The sequence below is a fragment of the Electrona antarctica genome (assembly GCF_951216825.1).
Source record: "Electrona antarctica genome assembly, contig: scaffold_157, whole genome shotgun sequence".
NCBI classification, from domain to species: domain Eukaryota; kingdom Metazoa; phylum Chordata; class Actinopteri; order Myctophiformes; family Myctophidae; genus Electrona; species Electrona antarctica.
Genome location: NW_027637710.1, coordinates 105,147 through 127,879, shown reverse-complemented (window position 1 = coordinate 127,879; position 22,733 = coordinate 105,147). Strand labels below are relative to the sequence as shown.

The 22,733-nt window shown below is 48.7% G+C and overlaps 1 protein-coding gene across 1 annotated transcript in view; it reads right to left on the bottom strand.

Annotated features, from left to right (window-relative positions):
* The window catches only part of LOC306918720 (serine/threonine-protein kinase WNK4-like), a gene marked incomplete at its 5' end in the record, with an annotated part of 79,142 nt that overhangs the window by 3,053 nt on the left and 53,356 nt on the right, over nt 1-22,733 (bottom strand). The window contains 7 exons of the mRNA XM_079531589.1: nt 4,218-4,408; nt 6,373-6,552; nt 6,906-7,452; nt 9,836-9,997; nt 14,694-14,763; nt 15,997-16,098; nt 16,591-16,931. Of these exons, the coding sequence (XP_079387715.1) occupies nt 4,218-4,408; nt 6,373-6,552; nt 6,906-7,452; nt 9,836-9,997; nt 14,694-14,763; nt 15,997-16,098; nt 16,591-16,931 (1,593 nt within the window). The remainder of the gene's footprint in view (nt 1-4,217; nt 4,409-6,372; nt 6,553-6,905; nt 7,453-9,835; nt 9,998-14,693; nt 14,764-15,996; nt 16,099-16,590; nt 16,932-22,733) is intronic.

Sequence of the window (22,733 nt, the reverse complement as noted above, 5' to 3'; positions counted from 1 at the left end):
TCGAAAAACTCCCTCCTCTGTTTAGCTGATGAAAACGAAAATCTTAAAACGTTCATAAATCGCGATCTAAATCATCCCGTCTTTTTCTGAAAAAAGATCCTGTGTTAGACGGCGCTCCGCGGTCCAGTCGCTAGTCTCGATAGATTTATTCTTGTCTCCCGTTGTTGTCAATCGACTCTCGAGTGCTGTGGCTATTGTTAGCTGCTACATTAAATAGTTCCGGGCAATTAAAGTGTTAATAAAGTATTCAATCAATCAATCAATCAATCAATCAATCAATCAATCAATCAGACTGTTATCAGCCTTAAATCACGTGACCTAGCTGTCCAGGCCCGGAAATGAAGTGATGTGATTGACTGTTATAAAGATGTGCTGTGATTGGCCAGTAGTCCCTTTGATTGGCAGTTAATTGGGACAAACACTTGTCCCAGTAATATATGATTTACGATTCTGTGCCTCTCGGGACATGAATCAATGAGATGTTTTCTAGTTAGTTCTAGGAATCGGGTGCAGCTTAGTAGTAGAAAGCGTTGTTTAAATAAACACAGAACAATGTTTGGATCCAACTGAGAGAAACATAGCTGAGAGTCAACAGGACCAAAATGTTCTGTGTTTAATGTAGGTGAAGACAGCGTGCAGGACCTCCTACTCTCTACAGTACATTGACAGACAGGTCACACTCCCCTAGTTTAGAAACAAACCCACTCATATTGAGAGATATTGAAATATCTCATCCATCCATCCATCTTCAACCGCTTATCCAGAGTCGGGTCGCCGGGGCAACAGTTCCAGGAAAGATTTCTAGCCTTCCCTCTCCACAGCAACATTAGCAGCTTCCTCATGGGGGATCCCAAAGCTTTTCTCGGGCCAGTGTAGAAATGTAATCCCCCTCCATTTGGTCCTTGGTCTGCCCCGGGGTCTCCTCCCATTGGGACGTGCCTCGAGGACCTCCCTAGGGAGACGCTAGAGAGGCATCCGTACTAGACGCCCAAACCACCTAACCGCTTATTATTTTTTTCACAGCCAAGCGATGCCTGTAAATTGTATTCGCTAATCGGTTTCCTTTCTGAAAAACAACTTTCCCACAGAGACGAGGTCATCGTGATCTTCAATTCCCTGCAGTTTATCTGACAGCTTTTCCTTCGTTTCCTCCATCTTCTCCGTCAGCTTGTCTCTGGTTAACTCCATCTTCTCCGTCAGCTTGTCTCTGCTCTCCTCCATCTTATTCAACAGCTTACCTCTGGTCTCTTCCATCTTCTCAGACAGCTTGTCTTTGGTCTCCTCCATCTTCTCCGACAGCTTATCTCTGGTTTCCTCCATCTTCTTGGAGAGTCTTTCCTTGGTCGTCCTCTCGGAAAACATCCCTCCCGTCCGCTCCTCCTCCTCCTCCTCCGTTTTCCCGCTCCGTTCTCCTTGGAAGACGGTGGGGGGCGTGGCCATCAGGCCCCACCTCCTCAGGTAGCTGACGGTGAGTGGCGTGGCGCCCAGGGTGAGGAACCAGCGCAGTGGCGTGCTGATGTGGTACAGGGTGTAGGCGGTGAGCAGGTGGGCCGACGAGCCCCTCAGGAGACCTACCACGGCGTCCGGGACGCCCAGGAGCTCCAGCAGCGGCACGGGGTTGACGCCGCGCACCGCCGCGTAGTAGAAGGCGCCGTACCACACGCACGACGTGGCCGCGTGCACGGCGCTCGCCACCTTGCCATACTGCCGGAAGACGTTCCTGAACCGCCGGTATAGACCCACGGATGACTTGTTGCTTTCCTGCTCCTGCCGGGGGAGGAGGAGGACGGATGCAGGAGGGTTCACCTCCGGAGGATGAGGAGGGTCCGGAGATATGGAGGAGGTCGCGGGGGAGACCTCGGTCGCAGACTGTGCCCCACGATTGTTCCCTGCCCGAGTTTGAGAGGTGAAGCTGGGATGAGATTCATGTCCTGCCTGGGTTGGAGGAAAGGTCCTGGGATGCGGTTCATTTGGTGCCAGGGTTGGTGGAGTCGACCTGGGATGAGCGTCATGTCCTGGCGGTGCCTGTTGGTGGCGCTGCTGCTGCTGCCATGTTGGGTGTGGTGGACCGGCTGCCTTGCCGCCGGTGGCGGCGTCGGTCCCTGACGCCCGGCGCCGATCGGTGGAGAACGGGGACGGGCGTTTGGCGCGGTGGCCGCACGCCGCCGCAGACGCCACCACGGGACGGCGGTCCGACGCGTCGACCGTCAGCAACGAAAACGCCTGCCGCAAAGCCTTCTGGGACAGGACGCGCCGCAGCATAGTCGTCGTCATCGCTCCCGCCACTGGCGTCCGTCTCCTGCCGCCCCGATAGCTGTGGCTTTACACCCTTTCACCGTGGGTCATGAGCTGTGAACACCACACGCTCCAGACGATACGATAAGGGATGGACACAACAGACTCCTGAGATCCATACAGCGCGCTCGATGTGTCCTTCGGGAGGATCGTTTGGTACGGCAGGTAACGCTGCAGCCGTTTGGGGAAATTAACTTTTTAGAGCCTTCATTATATACTGGAAGTCAACGGACGGCAGGCAGCTTGGCCCGATACTTTGTCCAAATATGTACATGTCTGACATCATAATGTAGTATTGACGTCATACACATGCCCGCCATGCCTATTATTGGAAACACGCACATTCTTCAGATGCAGTGTTGTACCCGAACGCGTTCAAAGAACGATAGTTCACGAATGCGTTCCTATTTCGGCTGAACGTGAACTGAACGTACTGTATTTATGCCTGATGAACGTCATTGTGAACGCGTTCATTTCTGGCGTGTGTGAACGTCACTTTCTCACGTTCAACTTCGTTCAAAAGTGAGTGAGCCTTCCAGGCGAAACCCCCGCTAAAACACACCCTAACCAGTCCTTAATATCTAGCGGAAAATCCACCAATAGGCCGTTATCCAACACAAATTAACTAATCTTTCTCAAGCCGCACAATTTCACTGGAGCGCGCAGCACGCATATGCACGCAGACAGCAGACACATACAGTCCTACATGTCCCGACCCAAACACTGAGGAGGTAAAGTAAACGTGTTTATAATGTGCCACGGAAAATAGATTCCAATTGCTTGTTATTTTTGCGTCGATGAGGTATATGTGTCCAACTGTCCATACATGATCGCCTCGTTCGGCCAACAAAATATATCTCCCTCCCTCCACAGAAGCGCAGTGATGCCTGATTTATTCTTCGTCGTACACGTGTTCCATGCTGAAAATAGTTGATCTACAAGCTCACAACGCGTTGCGGACGCAACGCGTTGTGAGCTTGTAGGCTGTGAGGCTGTGAGCTTGCAGGCTGTAAGAACTGAGACCCTTCACAATAAAAGCGTGTAGCTTTCACAAGTTGGCCCATAATAAAGACAAGGAAAAGGATTAATCCTTAAATTCGGTGGCATTTCACATTGCAAAGAGCTATTTTTTTCCCAAAATGTAAAAAAGAAAATCACACCCGTGTGAACTGAGTGGTGCAACCACCGGGCACACGGTAACTCTGACCAATTTCTCAACCGTTTCGGACGTGGGGCGGCTCGCCAGAACCGGGTAGGCACCCTGGGCGCGTTCCTGGACCCCCCCCCCCCCCCCCCCCCCCCCCGGGGAAAAAAAGAAAAAATAACGAAAAAGAACTAAAATAGTTCATTTTTTGGAACCATGAACTTTAGTTCAAAATGTTGAATTAGGAACTATGAACAGAACTAGTTCCTTTTTAAATTTCTGAACTGTGAACTGAACTAGTTCATAAAATAAATGAACTTTCCCAACACTGTTCAGATGTCATTTAGCTCTTATTGCGTAACCATGGGCGAACAGAGATTGGGTTTGTTTGGAGCATAGACATATAAAGGTAGACGCCCCTTTCGGCTCTGGAGCGTATGTGCTCAAGGGAGGGCAACATATTCCCGAGATTCCTTTGTGAAGCCCCCCCCCCCCCCCCCCCCCCCGCGGAAGCATGAGTGTGCCTCACAGAGTGCATGTTCGGGTCTGATAAGTCCCAGAAAAGATACGCTGTGATTGGCCAGTAGTCACATGAGTGGCAACGTGCCATATTGTGCCGTCCACTCTTCCGGCGTACCAGTGTAAATTCTTCCGCCCCTCCCGTCAACACACATGGCTCCAACGAACTGCAGCAGCCAATGAGGCATCTATTTTTTAAATATCTATGGTTTGGAGTATTGCCTGCAGAAATATGTGCGGTGCAGTGAGTCCTCCCTACCTGCGGGGGGAGCCAGCATGCTGCGCTGCGGGGGCGAGTTGTACAGCGTCTTGGGCACTCGTCTCTGCCGCGTGTTGAGCATGGCGGCGGGCGCCACGATGCCCGGGGGCGGGGCCTTGCCCATCCTCTCGTACAGAGACTCGATCTCTCTCTTCTGCTTCACCTGCAGGGCGATCACCTCCGACTGGTGTCTGCGTCAGGGACAGAGGGTTAGAGAGGCCAGGGGCTGCAATCCCGTAAGAGGGCACTTTTGGACAAAAATAGCAAAAAAATGCTGATCTACAAGCTCTCAACGTGTCGCGCTGCGACACGTTGAGAGTTTGTAGATCAGCTATTTTCGGGGGCGCAACCACAGCGCAACCCCAGCACTCTTTAAAGGACAACTTTAGTTTTTTTCAACCAAGGTTCATGTTTTATGTTGTTATTAGAGAAAGTAAAAGATGATCATTTGCTGCTTTCTTTCGATTTAGGGATTTTAGCGTTTTTTGACAGGGGGGCGGGGGCATTCGAGCATGGGGCTAAATATGTATTTCTTTACAAAATATGATGGCGATTTATTTTTGTATTATTTACTATAGTCCTAATATACCCCAGGAAATGACATCTGGCCACAGAAGATCACAGGATCTACTGAATGTGAAGGAGGCCTACTGGGGGGAAGCCACACTGTGTGTCATAGGCTCAATATGTCAGTTTGACACATTCAGTAGATCTCGTGATCTTTTGTGACGAGATGTAATTTCTTGGGGTTTTTAGTAGGACTAGAGTAAACAATAAATCGCTATAACATTTTGTAAAAAAATACATATTTAGCCCCATGCTCGAATGCCCCCGCCCCCCTGTCAAAAACAGCTAAAATCCCTAAAACAAAAGAAAGCAGCAAATGAAAAAAAAATAACACTCATCTTTTACTTTCTCTAATAACAACCTAAAACATGAACCTTGGTTGAAAAAACACTAAAGTTGTCCTTTAAGCTAGTGGAGATGCAGGTGTGTATGACATGGATCACTCTTTAAGCTGAAGCCCCCTTTGATGTCTATGTGCACACGTCCATGGTCTGTGTGGATTACCGGGATTGGGACATGAAGAAAAAAAAGATTTGACTGAGAGCCTGCCATCGTGCAACCTCCAGCTTTTCACCAGAGGAGCAAAACTAAATGTATTTATATTTTATCCAAAATGAGTTAATAGCACAGGCAGACTCTTCACATACTAGAGCATGTCTGAAATAAGTGTCAGAGCTGAAATCGACAATGTTTAAGCATTTATTTAATATTTACATTTAATGTAAATATGAAATAAATGCTTCAACATGTAGCTAGGTGTAATGTTAGAGACCACAGAAGACATGTAAATATGAAATAAATGCTTCAACATGTAGCTAGGTGTAATGTTAGAGACCACAGAAGACATGTAAATATGAAATTAATGCTTAAACATGTAGCTAGGTGTAATGTTAGAGACCACAGAAGACATGTAAATATGAAATAAATGCTTCAACATGTAGCTAGGTGTAATGTTAGAGACCACAGAAGACATGTAAATATGAAATAAATGCTTCAATATGTAGCTAGGTGTAATGTTAGAGACCACAGAAGACATGTAAATATGAAATGAATGCTTAAACATGTAGCTAGGTGTAATGTTAGAGTCCACAGAAGACATGTAAATATGAAATAAATGTTTAAACATGTAGCTAGGTGTAATGTTAGAGTCCACAGAAGACATGTAAATATGAAATAAATGCTTAAACATGTAGCTAGGTGTAATGTTAGAGTCCACAGAAGACATGTAAATATGAAATAAATGCTTAAACATGTAGCTAGGTGTAATGTTAGAGACCACAGAAGACATGTAAATATGAAATAAATGCTTAAACATGTAGCTAGGTGTAATGTTAGAGACCACAGAAGTGAACCTTTCAAGCCTGTTTTCTCAACTCGCTGTTTCTCTGCAAGACATTACTCTATAAGCCATATCTCCAAAACTGGTGGGTCAAACTGAACAACCAATATGTCAATTTGAAGCTATGATACCCCAGACCACATAAATTCCAGTGAATGCTCAAAGTTCTGGGTTTTTTGGGGGTGACATTGAGGTCAAATAAATGAAAATTAATGTCATGAAACCGTTAACTCCACAGCAGCCAATCACCTTTCCCGTAGCTCCTGCAGGTCCGTCCATATCTCCTCGTCCTCGCCGTCCGATTGGTCCGAGCTGAGGTAGGAGGCGGAGCGAGGGCTGCTGGCCGTGCCCTCCCATAGGCTGATGCTGAGCCGCCGCATGCCCCGCCTCCTGCTGCCTCCATCCGCCTGTGGCTCCTCCCCCTTCAGACTGACCAACCAGCAGCACAGTTCAGCACGGCAGCCATTTTAAAACTTTATCATCTTATTATTGTACGCTTAATAGTATTATTTTTACCAGTGGTTGAAAAAGTACTCAAATGTTTTACTTAAGTAAAAGTATCAATACTGCAATGTAGATGTACTCTGTTACAAATAGAAGTCCTGTATTAAAAATTTAAAAGTACAAAAGTATGGGCTTCAAATTGTACAGTAAAAGTACTCATATTGCAGAATGTCCCAATTCACAAATTCAAATGTGTTCAAGATATTTTGAAAATAGCCGATCTACAAGCTCACAATGCGTCGCATCGCGATGACATAACAATAATAAATAATTGTAACCTCGTCTCCTTCCTCCTCTTCTCCTCGTCGTTTCCTGCTCCCTTGCTTCCTTCCCTCATCTTGTCTCTGCGCTCCGCCCAGGGGAACGTCTTGGACCAGTGGAGGGCGCTGTCGTCACGGTTACCGCCAGGCCCGGCCCCTCCTCCCACTCCGCCTGGGCTGGGATTGGACGAGCAGAGCATCATGGTCCCGACGCTGTCCTCTGATTCGCTCGGCTCCGTGTCGCTGCTGCTGCTGCTGCTGCTCTCCGATGATTGGCTGGTCAGCGAGGGAGGCGGGGAGCCGGCGGTGGGAGTGGCCACCGGGGGAGGGCGGGACTCCGCAGGGATGGGGGTGTGGTCTAGAGGTGTGGGGGTGTGGTCTAGATGTTTGGGGGGGTGGTCTAGATGTTTGGGGGTGTGGTCTAGAGGTGTGCGGGTGTGGTCTAGAGGTGTGCGGGTGTGGTCTAGAGGTGTGGGGGTGTGGTCTAGAGGTGTGGGGGTGTGGTCTGGAGGTTTGCTGCTGGGAGTGACCTGGAAACGACCCACTGTCCTCTGAGGAGACACCTCTGGAGAGAGAGAGAGAGAGAGAGAGAGAGAGAGAGAGAGAGGACAGAGAGGGGTGTAGCCAGGGGAGGGGGAGATCAGTCTTAACCGGCCACGTAAGTCCCCTAACCTCATATCAGTCTTAACCGGCCACGTAAGTCCCCTAACTAACCTCATATCAGTCTTAACCGGCCACGTAAGTCCCCTAACCTCATATCAGTCTTAACCGACCACGTAAGTCCCCTAACCTCATATCAGTCTTAACCGACCACGTAAGTCCCCTAACCTCATATCAGTCTTAACCGGCCACGTAAGTCCCCTAACCTCATGTCAGTCTTAACCGACCACGTAAGTCCCCTAACCTCATATCAGTCTTAACCGACCACGTAAGTCCCCTAACCTCATATCAGTCTTAACCGACCACGTAAGTCCCCTAACCTCATATCAGTCTTAACCGGCCACGTAAGTCCCCTAACCTCATATCAGTCTTAACCGGCCACGTAAGTCCCCTAACCTCATATCAGTCTTAACCGGCCACGTAAGTCCCCTAACCTCATATCAGTCTTAACCGGCCACGTAAGTCCCCTAACCTCATATCAGTCTTAACCGGCCACGTAAGTCCCCTAACCTCATATCAGTCTTAACCGGCCACGTAAGTCCCCTAACCTCATATCAGTCTTAACCGGCCACGTAAGTCCCCTAACCTCATGTCAGTCTTAACCGGCCACGTAAGTCCCCTAACCTCATGTCAGTCTTAACCGACCACGTAAGTCCCCTAACCTCATATCAGTCTTAACCGGCCACGTAAGTCCCCTAACCTCATATCAGTCTTAACCGACCACGTAAGTCCCCTAACCTCATATCAGTCTTAACCGGCCACGTAAGTCCCCTAACCTCATATCAGTCTTAACCGGCCACGTAAGTCCCCTAACCTCATGTCAGTCTTAACCGGCCACGTAAGTCCCCTAACCTCATGTCAGTCTTAACCGACCACGTAAGTCCCCTAACCTCATATCAGTCTTAACCGGCCACGTAAGTCCCCTAACCTCATATCAGTCTTAACCGGCCACGTAAGTCCCCTAACCTCATATCAGTCTTAACCGACCACGTAAGTCCCCTAACCTCATACCAGTCTTAACCGGCCACGTAAGTCCCCTAACCTCATATCAGTCTTAACCGGCCACGTAAGTCCCCTAACCTCATATCAGTCTTAACCGGCCACGTAAGTCCCCTAACCTCATATCAGTCTTAACCGGCCACGTAAGTCCCCTAACCTCATATCAGTCTTAACCGGCCACGTAAGTCCCCTAACCTCATATCAGTCTTAACCGACCACGTAAGTCCCCTAACCTCATATCAGTCTTAACCGGCCACGTAAGTCCCCTAACCTCATGTCAGTCTTAACCGGCCACGTAAGTCCCCTAACCTCATATCAGTCTTAACCGACCACGTAAGTCCCCTAACCTCATATCAGTCTTAACCGGCCACGTAAGTCCCCTAACCTCATATCAGTCTTAACCGGCCACGTAAGTCCCCTAACCTCATATCAGTCTTAACCGGCCACATAAGTCCCCTAACCTCATATCAGTCTTAACCGGCCACGTAAGTCCCCTAACCTCATATCAGTCTTAACCGGCCACGTAAGTCCCCTAACCTCATATCAGTCTTAACCGACCACGTAAGTCAGTTTCACTATGTTTTCACTTCAGCAGCAGTAATTTCACTTCCGTGTTTCACAGCCAGTAAACGTGCAGTCGGCTCCAGAATACGTGCAGTCGGCTCCAGGCGAGCCTGCTGGCTCTAGTGATCACTAACTTACTGGTGATTATGGGTTGATAACCATAGATATATATAAGAAAGCTAGATGGCTCTCACGCCCTCTGGCCAATGGAGAGCGACGTTGCTACGTGGCGGCCATCTTACCTCGGGGCAGCATAATATTGTGTCTATGGGGCATGTACTTTTTAAATAACAATAACATGCTACATTTTCAACCGAATTTCAAACGGTTTGGCTTGTTATAAACGTCAGAGACATCCGCATACGGGATGCATACTTAGTTTAGACTAGTCATTGCTTAGACATGGGTTAAGGTTAGGTTTAGGTGTGCTAAATAAACCAACCCGTTTGTAAATGTGTCAACATTTGAGCGAGTTATGACTCGAGTTTGTTTGAGCTGCCATAGAACATACTGTACTGAAGCCCCTCAGCAAGATGGCCGCCGGGTGAACTACGTCAGAGACTCCGCCTTGAGCCATCTAGCCTTTATATATAACCTACTGATAACAGTAACCTACTGGTGATAACATTTTAGTGATGACTCAATACTGACCCCTACTGGTGATTATGGGTTGATAACCAATACACCGGGTTCATTATAAAACATGTAAAATAACACAAACTCACCAGGAGGGGGCGGTGTTGGACCGGCTGACTCTGCAGGGATGGGGATGTGGTCTGGAGCGTTGGGGGTGTGGTCTGGAGGTGTGGGGGTGTGGTCTAATTGTTTAGGGTCCGAGAGCGCTTTGATCTTACTGGGAGTGACCTGGAAACGACCCACTGTCCTCTCTGTAGAGACAGACAGACAGACAGACAGACAGACAGACAGACAGACAGACAGACAGACAGACAGTTAGAGACAGTGCACAGCCAGATGGGGGCGCTATTGATTCACAATCCAGCCTCACTGATCTGTGTAGAAACGGCCGTGGCCGGGACGGACCAATCAGCAGTAGCTATGGGGCTGGAACGGACCAATCAGCTACAGGGCTGCATGGGACGGACCAATCAGCGGCAGCATCATTGAGAAGTGCCTGTTGCATTAGTATTTCCTACTCCTAGCGCCTTAACCCATTTTTGGGCGGGAACCCCTTTTGGTGTTAGCATTATGTTATGCTTTAGCTGTTGAAAAATAGCAGATCTACAAGCTTGTAGCGCGCCACCGAGTGGCGCGCTACAAGCTTGTAGGTCTGCTATTTTTGAAAGAACCACTGACATAGAAACAGCTTTTTCAGAAAACTGTCAGAATGTAGAAGACATTTATAGAATCTGAATGGGTTAAAATCGGGGTATTTGGAACCATTAAATCATTTAGACCAGGGGTTCTCAACGTTTTTGGCCGGGGACCCCCGGAAATGCTTTGGCAATGTCTCGGGACCCCCGCCCCGCCCCCTCCCGACCCCCAATATAAATTGACTGCTACAATAACCTTAAACCATTTTGGGCGGGAACCCCTTTTGGTGTTTTAAGCATTGTTATAATTTAGCTGTTGAAAAATAGCAGATCGGGTCTGCTATTTTTGAAAAATCGTGAAAAAAAAATAAAAAAAATAAATCTTTTTTTTTTTTTTTTTTTTTTTTTTTGAAAATAATTTGGGGACCCCCTAAAATATTTTGGCGACCCCCCGAGGGGTCGCGACCCACGGGTTGAGAACCCCTGATTTAGACCTAAATCATGACAGTTTTCTGAAAAACCCATTTCTATGTCAGTGGTTCTCAATATATTTCATGTCAAGGACCCCCAAAAATATATGTATTTGGCCGCCGACCCCCATCTGAAAATATGTCCCCCCCCCCAGAAGCAAAGATTTGAGTTAAAAACATTCGCTCTGAAAGAATAGGCTATATATTCAAATATTTGCGCCACATTTTTAGCTTGTAGGTCTGCTATTTTTAACTCAAAGCTAAAGTATAACATAATGCTTTAAAACACCAAAAGGGGTTCCCGCCCAGAATGGGTTAAATCAGGACGCCCAGCGATTTGTTTCTTCAGGGCGATTTCAAAGGTGCCATCTTGGATGTATAGCTGAAGTAGCTTAGATGTATGCGGGGAGGGGGCGTCAGTGAACCCTCGCTGTGAGTCTGGAGGCGCCAGGCCACATGCCTCGCTGTGAGTCTGGAGGCGCCATGAGGCCACATGCCTCGCTGTGAGTCTGGAGGCGCCAGGCCACATGCCTCGCTGTGAGTCTGGAGGCGCCGCCTCGCTGTGAGTCTGGAGGCGCCGCCTCGCTGTGAGTCTAGAGGCGCCAGGCTACATGCCTCGCTGTGAGTCTGGAGGCGCCATGAGGCCACATGCCTCGCTGTGAGTCTGGAGGCGCCAGGCCACATGCCTCGCTGTGAGTCTGGAGGCGCCAGGCCACATGCCTCGCTGTGAGTCTGGAGGCGCCATGAGGCCACATGCCTCGCTGTGAGTCTGGAGGCGCCAGGCTACATGCCTCGCTATATGAGTCTGGAGGCGCCATGAGGCCACATGCCTCGCTGTGAGTCTGGAGGCGCCAGGCTACATGCCTCGCTATGAGTCTGGAGGCGCCATGAGGCCACATGCCTCGCTGTGAGTCTGGAGGCGCCATGAGGCCACATGCCTCGCTGTGAGTCTGGAGGCGCCATGAGGCCACATGCCTCGCTGTGAGTCTGGAGGCGCCAGGCCACATGCCTCGCTGTGAGTCTGGAGGCGCCAGGCCACATGCCTCTCTGTGAGTCTGGAGGCGCCAGGCCACACCTCGCTGTGAGTCTGGAGGCGCCAGGCCACATGCCTCGCTGTGAGTCTGGAGGCGCCAGGCCACATGCCTCGCTGTGAGTCTGGAGGCGCCAGGCCACATGCCTCGCTATGAGTCTGGAGGCGCCAGGCCACATGCCTCGCTGTGAGTCTGGAGGCGCCAGGCCACATGCCTCGCTGTGAGTCTGGAGGCGCCATGAGGCCACATGCCTCGCTGTGAGTCTGGAGGCGCCAGGCCACATGCCTCGCTGTGAGTCTGGAGGCGCCATGAGGCCACATGCCTCGCTGTGAGTCTGGAGGCGCCAGGCCACATGCCTCGCTGTGAGTCTGGAGGCGCCAGGCCACATGACTCGCTGTGAGTCTGGAGGCACCAGGCCACATGCCTCGCTGTGAGTCTGGAGGCGCCAGGCCACATGGCTCGCTGTGAGTCTGGAGGCGCCATGAGGCCACATGCCTCGCTGTGAGTCTGGAGGCGCCATGAGGCCACATGCCTCGCTGTGAGTCTGGAGGCGCCAGGCCACATGACTCGCTGTGAGTCTGGAGGCACCAGGCCACATGCCTCGCTGTGAGTCTGGAGGCGCCAGGCCACATGGCTCGCTGTGAGTCTGGAGGCGCCATGAGGCCACATGCCTCGCTGTGAGTCTGGAGGCGCCAGGCCACATGCCTCGCTGTGAGTCTGGAGGCGCCACATGACTCGCTGTGAGTCTGGAGGCGCCAGGCCACATGACTCGCTGTGAGTCTGGAGGCGCCGCCACATGCCTCGCTGTGAGTCTGGAGGCGCCAGGCCACATGCCTCGCTGTGAGTCTGGAGGCGCCAGGCCACATGCCTCGCTGTGAGTCTGGAGGCGCCAGGCTACATGCCTCGCTATGAGTCTGGAGGCGCCATGAGGCCACATGCCTCGCTGTGAGTCTGGAGGCGCCAGGCCACATGCTTCGCTGTGAGTCTGGAGGCGCCAGGCTACATGCCTCGCTGTGAGTCTGGAGGCGCCAGGCCACATGCCTCGCTGTGAGTCTGGAGGCGCCACATGCCTCGCTGTGAGTCTGGAGGCGCCATGAGGCCACATGCCTCGCTATGAGTCTGGAGGCGCCATGAGGCCACATGCCTCTCTGTGAGTCTGGAGGCGCCAGGCCACATGCCTCTCTGTGAGTCTGGAGGCGCCATGAGGCCACATGCCTCGCTATGAGTCTGGAGGCGCCAGGCCACATGCCTCGCTATGAGTCTGGAGGCGCCAGGCCACATGCCTCTCTGTGAGTCTGGAGGCGCCAGACCACATGTCTCGCTGTGAGTCTGGAGGCGCCACATGCCTCTCTGTGAGTCTGGAGGCACCAGGCCACATGCCTCGCTGTGAGTCTGGAGGCGCCACATGCCTCTCTGTGAGTCTGGAGGCGCCAGGCCACATGCCTCGCTGTGAGTCTGGAGGCGCCACATGCCTCGCTGTGAGTCTGGAGGCGCCATGAGGCCACATGCCTCACTATGAGTCTGGAGGCGCCAGGCCACATGCCTCTCTGTGAGTCTGGAGGCGCCAGGCCACATGCCTCCCTATGAGTCTGGAGGCGCCACGCCACATGCCTCGCTGTGAGTCTGGAGGCGCCAGGCCACATGCCTGGCTGTGAGTCTGGAGGCGCCATGAGGCCACATGCCTCGCTGTGAGTCTGGAGGCGCCACATGCCTCGCTGTGAGTCTGGAGGCACCAGGCCACATGCCTCGCTGTGAGTCTGGAGGCGCCACATGCCTCTCTGTGAGTCTGGAGGCGCCACATGCCTCGCTGTGAGTCTGGAGGCGCCAGGCTACATGCCTCTCTGTGAGTCTGGAGGCGCCAGGCCACATGCCTCGCTGTGAGTCTGGAGGCGCCAGGCTACATGCCTCTCTGTGAGTCTGGAGGCGCCAGGCCACATGCCTCACTATGAGTCTGGAGGCGCCAGGCCACATGCCTCTCTGTGAGTCTGGAGGCGCCAGGCCACATGCCTCGCTGTGAGTCTGGAGGCGCCAGGCCACATGCCTCGCTGTGAGTCTGGAGGCGCCATGAGGCCACATGCCTCGCTATGAGTCTGGAGGCGCCAGGCCACATGCCTCTCTATGAGTCTGGAGGCGCCAGGCCACATGCCTCGCTGTGAGTCTGGAGGCGCCAGGCCACATGCCTTGCTGTGAGTCTGGAGGCGCCATGAGGCCACATGCCTCGCTATGAGTCTGGAGGCGCCACATGCCTCGCTATGAGTCTGGAGGCGCCAGGCCACATGCCTCTCTGTGAGTCTGGAGGCGCCAGGCCACATGCCTCGCTGTGAGTCTGGAGGCGCCAGGCCACATGCCTCTCTGTGAGTCTGGAGGCGCCAGGCCACATGCCTCGCTGTGAGTCTGGAGGCGCCACATGCCTCGCTGTGAGTCTGGAGGCGCCACATGCCTCGCTATGAGTCTGGAGGCGCCAGGCCACATGCCTCGCTGTGAGTCTGGAGGCGCCATGAGGCCACATTCCTCGCTGTGAGTCTGGAGGCGCCACATGCCTCGCTGTGAGTCTGGAGGCGCCATGAGGCCACATGCCTCGCTATGAGTCTGGAGGCGCCAGGTCACATGCCTCGCTGTGAGTCTGGAGGCGCCATGAGGCCACATGCCTCGCTGTGAGTCTGGAGGCGCCAGGCTACATGCCTCGCTGTGAGTCTGGAGGCGCCAGGCCACATGCCTCTCTGTGAGTCTGGAGGCGCCAGGCCACATGCCTCGCTATATGAGTCTGGCCGCGCCAGGCTACATGAAAAAGGTGTAATAACAGAGTCTCACCAGGAGGGGGTGATGTTGGACTGTGTGATTGTTGGCTCTCCAGAGGCTCTGAGCTGGAATCTGCTGTAACCTGGAGACATTCACCACAACAAGACACATTTATTTAATCTGCTGTAATCTGGAGACATTCACCACAAAAATACACATTTATTTAATCTGCTGTAACCTGGAGACATTCACCACAACGAGACACATTTATTTAATCTGCTGTAACCTGGAGACATTCACCACAACGAGACACATTTAGGACATTTAGGACAATACACTCATACCTGTCTAACTAACACAATGAATATTTGGGGATGGAATGTACTGGGTATAAACATTGTGTGACTGGGTAATGTACTGGGTATAACCATTGTGTGACTGGGTAATGTACTGGGTATAAACATTGTGTGACTGGGTAATGTACTGGGTATAAACATTGTGTGACTGGGTAATGTACTGGGTATAAACATTGTGTGACTGGGTAATGTAATGGGTATAAACATTGTTCTGGCAGGAGGTGAATTATTTACGTAATTACTCCAGCCGCCTATCTTCCCTAAATGATGGATCTTTCATTTAAAAAAACAAAGGTGACCTAAGGGACAGGTCCCTAAGGGGCCTTTTCAGTAATTGCCCCCAAACTCTGGAATAGTCTCCTACTACACATCAAATCCAGCCCAACCATCGAAAGTTTCAAATCCTCCCTAAAAACTCACCTTTTCTCCATTGCCTTCAGCTCCTAGTTATGTGAACGTTCTAAACCTCTTTGTAATTGTAATTAGTAATTAGTAGGCTATTTGTTGTTTCATGTTCCTTGAAATGTTGTTATATTGTATTTTTCTTATATGAAGTATTGCTAAACGTTTATTTTAATTTTGTATGTATTTGTATATGTAATTTTTATATGGAAAGCACTTTGGGTCAACTTCTGTTGTTTTTACATGTGCTATATAAATAAAGGGGACTTGACTTGACTTAATTTAGAAGTGAAGTGGGTGAGTGGATGTAAGCAGACCTAGTGAAGTGACCTAGTGAAGTGTGTGAGTGGATGTAAGCAGACCTAGTGAAGTGACCTAGTGAAGTGTGTGAGTGGATGTAAGCAGACCTAGTGAAGTGACCTAGTGAAGTGTGTGAGTGGATGTAAGCAGACCTAGGATTCCATGCGTGGACAAAATAAGCTGTCTGTCGGCGTCTCTTTTCCGGGTTTTTAGACAATGGATGGATGGAAATGAAGCTCCACCCGGCGGCAGACAGCTTATTTTGGCCGCGCATGGAAGTTCAGGTGTGCCCGCGCTGTCTGTGTGTCTAACCTCACCTGGCCCGCTGTGGTAGCTGCTGCTTCTGCCCCCTGCTGTTCTGGAGGACAAGGAGCCGACTCAGTGCGGTGATGGGGGAGCAGGGAGGGAGGAGGAGTTGGAGGAGGGGGGGAGGAGGAGGACGACGCAGAGGTTTGGGGGACGGGAGGAGCGAGAGGCGAAGAGAGGGAGGAGGGAGCGGGGGAGGGGAGGGGAGGCGCCATGAGGGGGACGGGAGAGGGAGAAGTAGAGGAGGAGTTTGGGGGCCGCTGAGGGGGCGAGAAGGAGAAGGACTGATCGACGGACATGGCCAGAGAGATAACGTTGACCAGGCTGGAGAGAGACGAGAGGGGAGGAGAGGAGAGGGGAGGAGAGGAGAGGGGTGGAGAGGAGACAAGAGAGGAGGAGGCGCGAGAGGAGGAGGCGCGAGAGGAGGAGGCGCGAGGGCGAGAGGGGAGAGGAGAGAGAGGGGGAGGCGAGAGAGGAGGTGAAATGAGAGGGGAGGAAACAGGAGGAGAAGAAAAAGGATGAGAGGAGAGGGAAGGAGAGGAGAGGGGAGGAGAGGAGAGGAGAGGAGGAGGCGAGAGAGGAGGTGAAATGAGAGGAGATGAAACAGGAGCAGGAGAGGAGAGAGCGAGCGAGGAGGCAGGAGGCGACATCACGGGAGGAGGAGGAGACGAGACGATACGGGAAAGATTGACGTGAGGAGACGAGAGAGGTGTGGAGGAGGCGCGAGGGCGAGAGGGGGGGAGAGGAGAGAGGGGAGGAGAGAAGACAGGGTGAGGAGAGGAGAGAGGAGAGAGCGGGGGAGGAGAGGAGAGAGGAGAGAGAGGATGGGAGGAGAGGAGAGAGAGAGGGGGAGGATGGGAGGAGAGGAAGGAGGTGGTGTATTGTGGAGGAGTGGAGGCCAGCGGGGGGAGGGGGGGAGGAGCAGAGTGGAAGGAGGTGGGATGGGCTGAGGAGAGAGGAGGGGGAGGGGGAGGAGACACGGAGATGATTACATCATTTAGACCTGACACCAGATTCTACACATTTAGACCTGACACCAGATTCTACACATTTAGACCTGACACCAGATTCTACACATTTAGACCTGACACCAGATTCTACACATTTAGACCTGACACCAGATTATACACATTTAGACCTGACACCAGATTCTACACATTTAGACCTGACACCAGATTCTACACATTTAGACCTGACACCAGATTCTACACATTTAGACCTGACACCAGATTCTACACATTTAGACCTGACACCAGATTCTACACATTTAGACCTGACACCAGATTCTACACATTTAGACCTGACACCAGATTCTACACATTTAGACCTGACACCAGATTATACACATTTAGACCTGACACCAGATTCTACACATTTAGACCTGACACCAGATTCTACACATTTAGACCTGACACCAGATTCTACACATTTAGACCTGACACCAGATTATACACATTTAGACCTGACACCAGATTCTACACATTTAGACCTGACACCAGATTCTACACATTTAGACCTGACACCAGATTCTACACATTTAGACCTGACACCAGATTCTACACATTTAGACCTGACACCAGATTCTACACATTTAGACCTGACACCAGATTCTACACATTTAGACCTGACACCAGATTCTACACATTTAGACCTGACACCAGATTCTACACATTTAGACCTGACACCAGATTATACACATTTAGACCTGACACCAGATTCTACACATTTAGACCGGACACCAGATTCTACACATTTAGAACTGACACCAGATTCTACACATTTAGACCTGACATCAGATTCTACACATTTAGACCTGACACCAGATTCTACACATTTAGACCTGACACCAGATTCTACACATTTAGACCTGACACCAGATTCTACACATTTAGACCTGACACCAGATTCTACACATTTAGACCTGACACCAGATTCTACACATTTAGACCTGACACCAGATTCTACACATTTAGACCTGACACCAGATTCTACACATTTAGACCTGACACCAGATTCTACACATTTAGACCTGACACCAGATTCTACACATTTAGACCTGACAACAGATTCTACACATTTAGACCTGACACCAGATTCTACACATTTAGACCTGACACCAGATTATACACATTTAGACCTGACACCAGATTCTACACATTTAGACCTGACACCAGGTTCTACACATTTAAACCTGACACCAGATTCTATACATTTAGACCTGACACCAGATTCTACACATTTAGACCTGACACCAGATTCTACACATTTAGACCTGACACCAGATTCTACACATTTAGACCTGACACCAGATTCTACACATTTAGACCTGACACCAGATTATACACATTTGGACCTGACACCAGATTCTACACATTTAAACCTGACACCAGATTCTACACATTTAGACCTGACACCAGATTCTACACATTTAGACCTGACACCAGATTCTACACATTTAGACCTGACACCAGATTCTACACATTTAGACCTGACACCAGATTCTACACATTTAGACCTGATTAGACATTTAGATTTACACATTTAGACCTGACACCAGATTCTACACATTTAGACCTGACACCAGATTCTACACATTTAAACCTGACACCAGATTCTACACATTTAGACCTGACACCAGATTCTACACATTTAGACCTGACATCAGATTCTACACATTTAGACCTGACACCAGATTCTACACATTTAGACCTGACACCAGATTCTACACATTTAGACCTGACACCAGATTCTACACATTTAGACCTGACACCAGATTCTACACATTTAGACCTGACACCAGATTCTACACATTTAGACCTGACACCAGATTCTACACATTTAGACCTGACACCAGATTCTACACATTTAGACCTGACACCAGATTCTACACATTTAGACCTGACACCAGATTCTACACATTTAGACCTGACAACAGATTCTACACATTTAGACCTGACACCAGATTCTACACATTTAGACCTGACACCAGATTCTACACATTTAGACCTGACACCAGATTCTACACATTTAGACCTGACACCAGGTTCTACACATTTAAACCTGACACCAGATTCTATACATTTAGACCTGACACCAGATTCTACACATTTAGACCTGACACCAGATTCTACACATTTAGACCTGACACCAGATTCTACACATTTAGACCTGACACCAGATTCTACACATTTAGACCTGACACCAGATTATACACATTTGGACCTGACACCAGATTCTACACATTTAAACCTGACACCAGATTCTACACATTTAGACCTGACACCAGATTCTACACATTTAGACCTGACACCAGATTCTACACATTTAGACCTGACACCAGATTCTACACATTTAGACCTGACACCAGATTCTACACATTTAGACCTGATTAGACATTTAGATTTACACATTTAGACCTGACACCAGATTCTACACATTTAGACCTGACACCAGATTCTACACATTTAAACCTGACACCAGATTCTACACATTTAGACCTGACACCAGATTCTACACATTTAGACCTGACACCAGATTCTACACATTTAGACCTGACACCAGATTCTACACATTTAGACCTGACACCAGATTATACACATTTAGACCTGACACCAGATTCTACACATTTAGACCTGACACCAGATTCTACACATTTAGACCTGACACCAGATTCTACACATTTAGACCTGACACCAGATTCTACACATTTAGACCTGACACCAGATTCTACACATTTAGACCTGACACCAGATTCTACACATTTAGACCTGACACCAGATTCTACACATTTAGACCTGACACCAGATTATACACATTTAGACCTGACACCAGATTCTACACATTTAGACCTGACACCAGATTCTACACATTTAGACCTGACACCAGATTCTACACATTTAGACCTGACACCAGATTCTACACATTTAGACCTGACACCAGATTCTACACATTTAGACCTGACACCAGATTCTACACATTTAGACCTGACACCAGATTCTACACATTTAGACCTGACACCAGATTCTACACATTTAGACCTGACACCAGATTCTACACATTTAGACCTGACACCAGATTCTACACATTTAGACCTGACACCAGATTCTACACATTTAGACCTGACACCAGATTATACACATTTAGACCTGACACCAGATTCTACACATTTAGACCGGACACCAGATTCTACACATTTAGAACTGACACCAGATTCTACACATTTAGACCTGACATCAGATTCTACACATTTAGACCTGACACCAGATTCTACACATTTAGACCTGACACCAGATTCTACACATTTAGACCTGACACCAGATTCTACACATTTAGACCTGACACCAGATTCTACACATTTAGACCTGACACCAGATTCTACACATTTAGACCTGACACCAGATTCTACACATTTAGACCTGACACCAGATTCTACACATTTAGACCTGACACCAGATTCTACACATTTAGACCTGACACCAGATTCTACACATTTAGACCTGACAACAGATTCTACACATTTAGACCTGACACCAGATTCTACACATTTAGACCTGACACCAGATTATACACATTTAGACCTGACACCAGATTCTACACATTTAGACCTGACACCAGGTTCTACACATTTAAACCTGACACCAGATTCTATACATTTAGACCTGACACCAGATTCTACACATTTAGACCTGACACCAGATTCTACACATTTAGACCTGACACCAGATTCTACACATTTAGACCTGACACCAGATTCTACACATTTAGACCTGACACCAGATTATACACATTTGGACCTGACACCAGATTCTACACATTTAAACCTGACACCAGATTCTACACATTTAGACCTGACACCAGATTCTACACATTTAGACCTGACACCAGATTCTACACATTTAGACCTGACACCAGATTCTACACATTTAGACCTGACACCAGATTCTACACATTTAGACCTGATTAGACATTTAGATTTACACATTTAGACCTGACACCAGATTCTACACATTTAGACCTGACACCAGATTCTACACATTTAAACCTGACACCAGATTCTACACATTTAGACCTGACACCAGATTCTACACATTTAGACCTGACATCAGATTCTACACATTTAGACCTGACACCAGATTCTACACATTTAGACCTGACACCAGATTCTACACATTTAGACCTGACACCAGATTCTACACATTTAGACCTGACACCAGATTCTACACATTTAGACCTGACACCAGATTCTACACATTTAGACCTGACACCAGATTCTACACATTTAGACCTGACACCAGATTCTACACATTTAGACCTGACACCAGATTCTACACATTTAGACCTGACACCAGATTCTACACATTTAGACCTGACAACAGATTCTACACATTTAGACCTGACACCAGATTCTACACATTTAGACCTGACACCAGATTCTACACATTTAGACCTGACACCAGATTCTACACATTTAGACCTGACACCAGGTTCTACACATTTAAACCTGACACCAGATTCTATACATTTAGACCTGACACCAGATTCTACACATTTAGACCTGACACCAGATTCTACACATTTAGACCTGACACCAGATTCTACACATTTAGACCTGACACCAGATTCTACACATTTAGACCTGACACCAGATTATACACATTTGGACCTGACACCAGATTCTACACATTTAAACCTGACACCAGATTCTACACATTTAGACCTGACACCAGATTCTACACATTTAGACCTGACACCAGATTCTACACATTTAGACCTGACACCAGATTCTACACATTTAGACCTGACACCAGATTCTACACATTTAGACCTGACACCAGATTCTACACATTTAAACCTGACACCAGATTCTACACATTTAGACCTGACACCAGATTCTACACATTTAGACCTGACACCAGATTCTACACATTTAGACCTGACACCAGATTATACACATTTAGACCTGACACCTGATTCTACACATTTAGACCTGACACCAGATTCTACACATTTAGACCTGACACCAGATTCTACACATTTAGACCTGACACCAGATTCTACACATTTAGACCTGACACCAGATTCTACACATTTAGACCTGACACCAGATTCTACACATTTAGACCTGACACCAGATTCTACACATTTAAACCTGACACCAGATTCTACACATTTAGACCTGACACCAGATTCTACACATTTAGACCTGACACCAGATTCTACACATTTAGACCTGACACCAGATTCTACACATTTAGACCTGACACCAGATTATACACATTTAGACCTGACACCAGATTATACACATTTAGACCTGACACCAGATTATACACATTTAGACCTGACACCAGATTATACACATTTAGACCTGACACCAGATTCTACACATTTAGACCTGACACCAGATTCTACACATTTAGACCTGACATCAGATTCTACACATTTAGACCTGACACCAGATTCTACACATTTAGACCTGACACCAGATTCTACACATTTAGACCTGACACCAGATTCTACACATTTAAACCTGACACCAGATTCTACACATTTAGACCTGACACCAGATTCTACACATTTAGACCTGACACCAGATTCTACACATTTAGACCTGACACCAGATTCTACACATTTAGACCTGACACCAGATTCTACACATTTAGACCTGACACCAGATTCTACACATTTAGACCTGACACCAGATTATACACATTTAGACCTGACACCAGATTCTACACATTTAGACCTGACA